At 37.3% G+C, this 9,505-nt stretch overlaps 1 protein-coding gene across 1 annotated transcript; it reads right to left on the reverse strand.

Moving 5' to 3' along the window:
* Positions 1–384: 384 nt before the first annotated feature.
* Positions 385–9,149, reverse strand: LOC125878036 (probable sucrose-phosphate synthase). Its single transcript, XM_049559337.1, has 13 exons — positions 8,796–9,149; positions 8,379–8,468; positions 6,278–6,519; positions 5,900–5,963; positions 5,018–5,716; positions 4,221–4,334; positions 3,998–4,129; positions 3,717–3,893; positions 2,809–2,862; positions 2,635–2,697; positions 1,592–2,530; positions 1,143–1,270; positions 385–1,068 (listed from the first exon to the last, which is right to left on the reverse strand). Exons 1-13 carry the CDS (start codon positions 8,976–8,978, stop codon positions 789–791), a joined length of 3,165 nt encoding a protein of 1,054 aa, XP_049415294.1. The 5' UTR covers positions 8,979–9,149; the 3' UTR covers positions 385–788.
* Positions 9,150–9,505: the final 356 nt, after the last annotated feature.

Genomic DNA, 9,505 nt, shown 5'->3' on the forward strand with positions numbered 1-9,505 from the left:
CAACATATCTGAGAAGGGTAAAGTGTACAAAAACCATATTCTAACCGCAAATAACATGTCTAAGAAGGATTGAGCATTTATGCGAACCTTACTTCAACCTTGTGAAATTACACCGAGTATGTTGATACTGTTGTAATTGACATGGTGAAAACGAAAAGACCATCAAAGACAATATGGAGATTTATGGTCCCAAACTTTAAAAGTTAGGAAGCCATTTCAGAACAACATCTGGTGAGATAGATAGATGTCCAATCCTGCAACAGCTAGTTGCTCGGCCTTAGGATCTCAGACTTCAATCAAACCCTTCGAACTCTTCAACGTTGAAACAGTTAGGAATTGCTAATAATTAACAAAGAACTAAAGTAGCATCACACACAAGTTGCATTATATGAAACCAAAACCGTTATATATGAAATGTCAAGTGGACCTTTCTTTTACATAACGGACGATCAGATGAGCCGATCCACAGAGTTCAAAAAATCTGATAACCCATCGATAATGCCTTCAGATGGATGTATATGATAATTTACATGATCAGGCATGTTTATAAGTTGAAATTTATTTCTTTTTCTCGATGAACCGGAACAGGTTCTGTCGAATGTCATAGCAAAAGAAATTCTATAACTTTTACAGCACTGGTTCTTTAAAGAGGATCAAAGGACTCATCTCATTTTGTAGTCTGTTGAAAAGTATTAACAGCTTCAAAAGACAAGCCAAATGGATGGCCATTCTTTTCATGGCATAATCTTAGCTCATATAGGTTTTTGACAATCAAAGGGGGAAGGGTATTATCCTTTGAGTACCGCTAGTTTCTCCAGTAAGGAACGGATTCCGGTGCTGCTACATTCCTCATCCGCTTGGATGACATTAGGGCTGTCGAATGGTAAAACATCAGATAGCGGGTAATTCCTATTACCGTGAATTAAGCTGCTTGCATTAGTGCAGAGTCCTTTCATTATGACAGCCTTGCGTAGACCACCGATCAATCCTTCATAATCGGTATCACCACTTTCTCCAACGAAAACCACCAACTTCGACAAGTCCATTCCCCATCGCAGATATAAGTACCTGTAGACAATGCTACAGACATTTAAATAACAATCCAAAGTATCAAAACATACTACGAGTGGACAAAACATTACCTGAGTGCTTGGGACCGAGATGCCAGTACAGGGATCACATTAATCCTACTCCCATTTTGACAATAAACAGCGTGACAACGAAGTGCCTGAATTCGCATTACTTTTCTAAGCTCTTTAGATGGAGGAACCTGCAAAAGCAACAAAATACAATCACTGAGGGTGCAACTAAAAATCCTATTGACCTGCAATTGGATTATAATGTCAGATGCTTGGAGAAAATAGACGTCAGATGTTTCAAAGAATATCTAGCACAAGTTTGAATCAATAACTTGCTTGATGGAGCAGCCAGAGTTAGTGAAAGCAGATTCTCGAAGAGAAAAATAGGAAAGCTTTTGCTACTGCATTGAACCGCCCACCCCCAGGGATAGGAGGTGTGATCAAAGAGTCAAAGAAGTGAAATTGAGAAGGAAAAAGGAACACCAAAAGATGGAGAAAAGAAGTCAATTTACCGTCCCAGGCTTGCAGACTTTGAATGTATAGCAGTAGTCAGCTGAATTGTCTTCATCCTCAACAACAATGTGATCTCCATTTTCACCATTCTTATCAATGATAGAGGCGGCCCAACGCACCAAAGTCTTTCTCAACCCTTCACCCCCCCAACGATACTCAATATGTGAGTGATAGTACAAGTCAACTACAAAAGGATTTTGCTCAGAATGGAAGGACGAATAATAAAGATCACCACCACTATTGCATATGTAAGCATCAAAATCAGTAGGATTCATGCCCTCTGAAAGCAGGAAAGACTGTACTTCTGATATATTGAAAGATGTAGCAAGGATAAATCCAATGGAACCCTCTGCCCTTTCCTTCTCTACAGCCTCAAATATCTTTTTCACACTTCCAGAGAGTCCTGAGCTAGCATCACAATCCACTGCAATAACAAAAATATGTCGCCTCCTCCTAATCGCTGGGAATTTACCAGCACCAGGGTTTTGGTCTGCCTTGTCTGACGACCAAGATTTTGATGTGCTCTTCAGTGCACCCTTAGATAAGGACAAAACAGCATTCTCTAACTTGCTCCTTCGAACTTCGGGGTCTAATGTATTATCAGCATTTTCTTTATTTTCATTCTTTTCCCCATCTAATGAAAATCTCAAATTCAGAGATATATCATGAATATCTCTCAAGGAATCACTAGGTGAATCTGTTTCTGAATTTTCATCATCATCATCATTGGATCTCAGCCAGCGTGGTTGCCTTGGTTTGCAGCTAGCTATCCGGGATAGATAAGTTTTACAGTGCTCGGGCCATGAGAAAAGGTGGATATTTTTTAATCCATTTGCCCTGCATTTAGCCCACAGTTGCTTATCAGCAACCAACTTCAAAAGAGCATCAGCAATTGCCTGCTGATCATGGGGATCCACTAAGAGACCATTGTCAAGAACCTGCAAAACAACTAAAGATCAATTCAAATCTAATTTGGTTGGAAGTTTGTCAGAACATAATGGAAGTCATCAAAGGCAGATATGAAATAAATGCAACAGCATACCCTATGTATATCAACAGGTCCTCCATTTTTTGTGGCTACCATTGGGAGACCATAAGCTGCTGCCTGTACAAGGGAGATAAAAGTGCATAGTTCAACAAAGAAGACTCACTAACCTATGATGAAGAATAACCACACCACCAACTAAAGCTTGAACCACTTAGTGAAGAAGAATACCTCAATCAAAGTCAGTCCAAAAGGCTCAATAAAAGCTGGATTAATAAAAACACCCTGTAAAAAGGAAAAGAAGTATCTTAATATTGTTTATCTAAGTAAACCAACAAGCATGCTATCATAATATCTGTATTTCTTCACCTACGTATGAGGCCATAAAGAGGAGCAAATACCCTTGTTTCATGCACATTTTTAGAAATAGCTGAACCAACTTTGAGAACATCATCAAGTACTATTTCCCAATAGTTTTTATTCATGGCAGGGGGGGGGAAGCCATGAAGGTTTTTATGCGGCATGCCACACTTTTAAGAGTTGCTCTTTTGTCACTACTATCATGAGATAATCCTACCGGCCCTTTCTATCTATTCGCTTAATTAGATGTGCCTTCAGGTGGGCACATGAGAAAGAGAGACATGTTAGGACTCATCTATATTACAGGATATATGAGGAAGAAGATGCCAAACAGTCTTCTCCACGTTCTGAAACTGGCAAACCCAGATAATGGCTTTCAGGCAGTTCCATACTCAGGTCCACTTGGCCTATTGGACACCCTCAATCTAATTTCGCTTTCCATGTTGCATTAAATTGGTTTCTATATTTCACATCGACTCAAAATCATTACTTATCTAATTGACAAGCAAAATCCTCCTGTGGTTTCTTTGTTTTGGTATAATCTACTCATGCACAAAATGAGTAATGATGCGTTGATAAAATGCGAAGTAATTGTTTCATATGCCATGGGATACTTTCCACATATTATCTATTGGAAATAGAATAAGAAACACTACTACATATAAAAAATAATGGGAACATATTCAACCAAGAAGTGCCACACCCTATGCGTACAATCAATGAATACAACTAAGGGAGTGAAAGAACAATGCACTTGAAATTAAAATGACAGACGGTACCTTAGTCTTTGCAGCAAGACGGTAGATATCAGGAACATCTGACTGCTTGTGGTGTTTAGGATAAGCTACTTGACCATAAAGATCATACTTATCTATCATCTTCAAGATTGAAAGAAGAAGTGCAGAATTGGTGCTAGACATTTCGTCGATATTATCTCGATTACCCATTATCAAAGTCTGCAAAAAGAAGAAAGGAAGGAGGAACATCAATTGCACTGCTAGCTCAGCTTCCCTGCCCATAAGGCAATTGACCTATACCACTGGTGTAAACTCAAACTTACAAGATTAGCAAGGTCTCTCAATGGACGACATTCACCAAATGCTTTCACTAAAGTAGTGAGGTTCTTCTTGGGATCAGGCCTAGCAAGTGCGAGTATCATAGGCTTCCTTGGATTAGAAAAGAAGCGCATAATCTAGGAAAAGGAAATCACATTAAAAATTAGTAAGAATGCAGAAAAAGTGGAAGGCCACTCAAAGAAGCAGAAAAATGGTGTTAATGGAAACCTCTGCCCAAATAGGTGGATCCGGGGTCTTTCCATCTTCACTTCCTTCTGTTTCACCATCCATGTCACCTTCATGTGGCACAATATGGTGGAACTCCATCCCAGGAGGAATTACCTGCACGTGGATGCTCAGTTTATCACAAGAGGCTATTTAGAAAATTGCAAAAGAAGAAACTCAAGTAGCCAACCATTTCAGGTAAATACAGAACAGGAAAAGGCTGCAAACCTATTTTTACTTGAAGGTTTACATCACAAGTTGTATGGTCAGCTTGAAGAAAAAGAGAGAAAGTCAAGTTCCCTTACTCATCAAAAATTCCTTTTCACCAAGATATGAATATCAGACATATAACTATTACTAATGTTGCTGAAATAATCCCGGATTGTGAAGGAAAAAGTTTCTTAAATTACTCATCTAATATTCCTTTTTGCCAATTTATGAATAATAGGCATATACAAGTTACAACTATTACTAATGCTGCTGAAAGAATCCTGGATTATGATGCAGGTGTAATTATTTCACATCACTACAAATAAGACAAGTTCAAAAAGTTAGCTTTGACGTAAAAGTTCCCTTCATAATCCAGGATTCTATTTCAAAAAGAATCCTGGATTATGAAGGGAACTTTTACGTCAAAGCTAACTTGATGTGAAATAATTACACCTGCATCATGAACAGTGGATGTTTACCTATTTCAGAAACCACTGAACACAACTGGGATCTTCATATTCATTGGATTAGTGACATATACAACTAGAAAGTGAAAGTAGATATTAGCTTATAGAGGATCCAATACTTACAGCCATACGAGGCATAAACCTGCCATAACAGCTGACATTGCGCTTGATCCTTGCACGTAACTTACGCTCTAATATTGGATCAAACCCATCATACAAACGCCATTGCTCGTCAATCTCCTGTCTTGTACTAGTGATGACAATTTCGGAAGCATCAAGAGTTAATTCTTCAGCCTCTATTCTCCGCATTATCTTGTAGGTTGAGTTTATTTCATCCTTTGACAAACGACCTTGTCGCAACAGTTGCTCCAACTTATCTCTACCAAGCGAGTGACCAGTGAAAAGCATTGGTACATTTAAAGCACCCGACAGGAGAGCAGCTGAGTCGCCAGCATCAGCATAATGTCCATGTATGGCAACAGGCCACACAGGATAGCCACTACCAATTTGCTCACCAAGAACTTTGGACATTTGAATAATATGGTTAAGTGCACCATCAACAAATTCGGGAATATAGGGCCATAGCTGTTCTTTTGGAATATATTTCTCTCTTGGTCCAAAAGGAATGCGAATAATATAAGCACCACTACTCTCCCCCATCTCAGTCATCAAGCCGTCTGTACTTATTGGCGTCAGCATCTCTGTCGGCTCACCATAGCTCCAATCTACTTCTGGTGAAGATACTTGTCTAGTAAGCAAGTCAACCCGATATACACCTGGCATTGACCCTAAGGCCCTCGCAAGTTCAACAACATACTTCACCTGAAAGGAGACATAAAGATCATAAAATCTTCTTCAGCCATAGACGACAATCAGAAGGAAGGAAAACAATATGGGAAGCTTTCCAATGGCAAGGAGCAAAGAAAGATGAATTTGCATAAGCAGAAAACCAACGAGTAGTCACTACTCAAGAAATATAGTCAAAACGCATGGAAGTATAATCACCTGACCACCAGTATCAGAATCCCGTCCAAGCTCCATATTCTCACCCCGAATTAAACCATGTAAACTGCAAGAATGTAGTGTTAATAACAAGAAACCATTAGAAATAAGAAGAAAACCATTAGACACAAAGGCTGCAACTCTTTAGTGAGACAAAAGTTTCAGCTGAATGAAGCAAGCAGCTAGATGCTCTGAAGCTCCTAAATCCTGTTGCTTAAACAGGAAGATCAGACTAAAATTTAGAGAATGGTCCCTCAAGGTTTTTTAGGAACAAGGTCAAAATGGTATTTCATATTTCCTCTTCAGGTATTGCACTGGAAAATGAAGTAAGTTTCCCCATTCAAGTTCATCACGCAATACTACAGGAAAAGGTAGACTCACCTTATAAGCACGATATAAAGCTTCTTTCCTCTCTGCTGACTGACCCATGCTTCCATTGTCTCAACAGAACTGATTCTAGGCAATCGGCCTCTGGTACTTTCACCATGAGATGACATGTCAGTGACTATATCTCCTTTCTCTCCCTCAGATAGATCCTCTGACATATCAGCAACTGCTTCTCTGCGACCTCTCTCACGTTCTTGACGGCGTTTTGCCATCCACTGAGCTTGCTCTCCCTCAAGCTACATAAAGACAAGGCTAAAATTTGAGAAAGTAGAACATATCTCTACTTCATAAAACACCATGAAATGGCAACACTTATATAGATGATCTATATAGAATGATTAGACTACATGGTAGTGGGACCAGTAGTGCAGAAGAACACAGCATATTACCGACTATGGGAACTGGACAAACTAACAGGAAAGCAAATTAAAACCTAAGTGAAATTTTACAAAATTGAAGTAGCGAAGATTGCAATGTCTAAATCATATTTATCTATATAAATTGAGTAATATTAAAACTATAGAAAATGACTTCCAAATGAGCAATCATTAACAACAAATTTAATGTTTCCATAAAAGCCGTATATTACTCATTATTTCCAATTAATATTGGAATGAGACACGGTTGATGGTCTGTATAAATCATTATTTACATGTTATTTTAAATGCATATTGACAAATATAGGTTCCCAAGTATAGAAAGCAAATATTCTAATACATGGAACAAAGTAAACAGTTAACCTTTCCATTTGATATAGCAAGAGATTGAACAAAGTAAGCATATAAAAACAACGATGAAAATATGTAGTCAATTACATCAACGTATCCAATTGTCAATCATGTTCACCGTTATACTGCTATTTTTATTCCCATGGGTCAAATGGTGGGAAGCTGAAAAGCTGAATTTTATTTCAGCCAAGCCTTTGTATTATTTTATATTTATTTTTTAAAAAAGAATCAATGTGACAACTGACAAGTATGTTTAACTTTAATTATGAGGTACTCTTTTATGTTGGTAATGAAATGAGTCTGTCTAAAGTAGTGAACTAAAAATTCTGAAACGGAAGTGGATCATCAGATATTCCTTAAGCCAGAGAAGTTACACAAGATTATGCGGCTACCTAGCTAGCACACAATTCATTTCACAAACTTAGATCTACTTTCAACAAATAATTGTATAAATTAATTTAGAGTCAGGAGAAACTAAAATGTGCAAGTTAAGCAGGAAGCAAATGGCAACAAAGAGTCTTAACTAAAACCATAACAGCATATTGACAGTTATACACTACTATCCCACGTCCGTTCTGATGCATCTTTTTCCTTGCATCATTTCCCTATGAGGAACAAAAAATGGAGATGGAATCGGCCTTCAAGTTCTTGTCTCCTAATCTAGCAGAAATTAATTCATTTCTCCCTCATTAGGAGCTGTCAGTTCAGCTCAGCATAAGCTAAAGTTACAAAAATCAAACAAAGATGCGAAGAAGATGGTCTTGTAAAAAAAGTAAAGAACTGGATAGTTATCCCCATTAGCTAATTCATACTATATTCTTCCAGCCTTTAAAGATCACTCAAAGGTTAAATTTTAGAAATGGTGGCTGATTATGCACGATAGATAGAAAAAGAAAGAGATGACTATAAACCAAAAGAAAAGAGGAATGCTACTACGTTTTCTATTTGAAAAGGTAAGATAAAAGGGCAATGCTTCTATAATTCCTTCCACAAATTAAACAGTTGTGTGCAAAGACCAAAATCCCGTGTCAATTGTACAGAACATGTAATCGATGTGAATCTGGGTCCATTAAGAACACTGAATTCCCTTTAACAAAAAAACGTCCTTCCTTTTTTTTCAATTTTTTTGCATTATTAAGCTGTGTTTTTTGCTTGAACATAGCAATTCCAACTTTCCCTGTAGCTATACAATACTGATACTATGAATCAACCACCCGAAAAAAAAAACTAAAAAATATTTGATATGTAAAATTGTAAACTGTCACAAAATTCAAATCTTCCCATTTTTGCTACACGAATAATTTACATAGAAAAATAACATATAAACGCAACAAAAATTCTCCAATTGAACCACACACACCACACACCTGCTTTTTCTGGCGAGCCAAATTCCAAATCCTCCAGCACATATTCTCGAGCCTAGTATTCCTCTCCTGCGGACTCCGAGTAGCTTGTGCCTATTTCATCCATCAAACAAAAATCACACAAAAAAAAAACAACAAAAAACGTCAAAATTGAACTACACAACGTAATCAAACAAAGCAAATCAGCAAAAAAACACATTGATACAATTCCAAAATAACATAAAAACGAACAAACAACAAAAATTCCTCAAAATTCAACTACACAACGCATCAAAACAAAACAAATGAGTAAAAAACCACATTGATACAATTCCAAAATCACTTAAAAACGAACAAACAACAAAAATTCCTCAAAATTCAACTACACAACGCATCAAATGAGCAAAAAACACATTAATACAATTCCAAAATTCAACTTACTCGGATCCACGAACGATGCAAATCAGTCTCATCGAATCCAGTAATAACTTCCTCAACAAAGTACCTCGTCGGACTAAACCTCCCTCTTTCTCTCAACAACAACGATGATTTCTTATCATCTAGCCCTGGTCCTACATCCAGTATCGCCTCTAAGTAACTGTTAATCCAGTCGTTTCCCGCCATCTCCTCCGCCGCACTCCTCCGCCGTGTGCTAGAGAGATTAACGGAGTAGAAAAGATGTTTCTAGATTTATGGAGGTGGTGAAATGATAAGGACAGTGAGAGAGAATTTAGAGAAAAAAATAAAAGAGCTAAAAGTGCAGAGATTCTAACAAACCAATTGAATAGAATGCTAATATGCTAATTTATAGGAGATCTTCTCTAAAAATATTTGTCAAAAAATAGAGTAAAATCACTCAAACTTTTAATAATAAGAAAATGGGTTGGACTCAGAATTGCCAAGTGTGAAATGTTGTCACTCATGGTACTACGGTTGAAAATATTTTATTTGGAGACGATAATGGTGCATACGAAAGATATAATCAATAAATATGTTAAATTAATTGTATACAGTGTTCGTGTGAAATGATAATGATGTATACGATAGATATGTTGCGTAAATTCAATGTGTTCGACTAAAAATTGATAAGTGTGAACTGTGACATTTATGATGTTACTGTAGAAAATATTTTATTTGGAGACGATGATGGT

Source organism: Solanum stenotomum, chromosome 9 (assembly GCF_019186545.1).
Source record: "Solanum stenotomum isolate F172 chromosome 9, ASM1918654v1, whole genome shotgun sequence".
Lineage (NCBI taxonomy): Eukaryota > Viridiplantae > Streptophyta > Magnoliopsida > Solanales > Solanaceae > Solanum > Solanum stenotomum.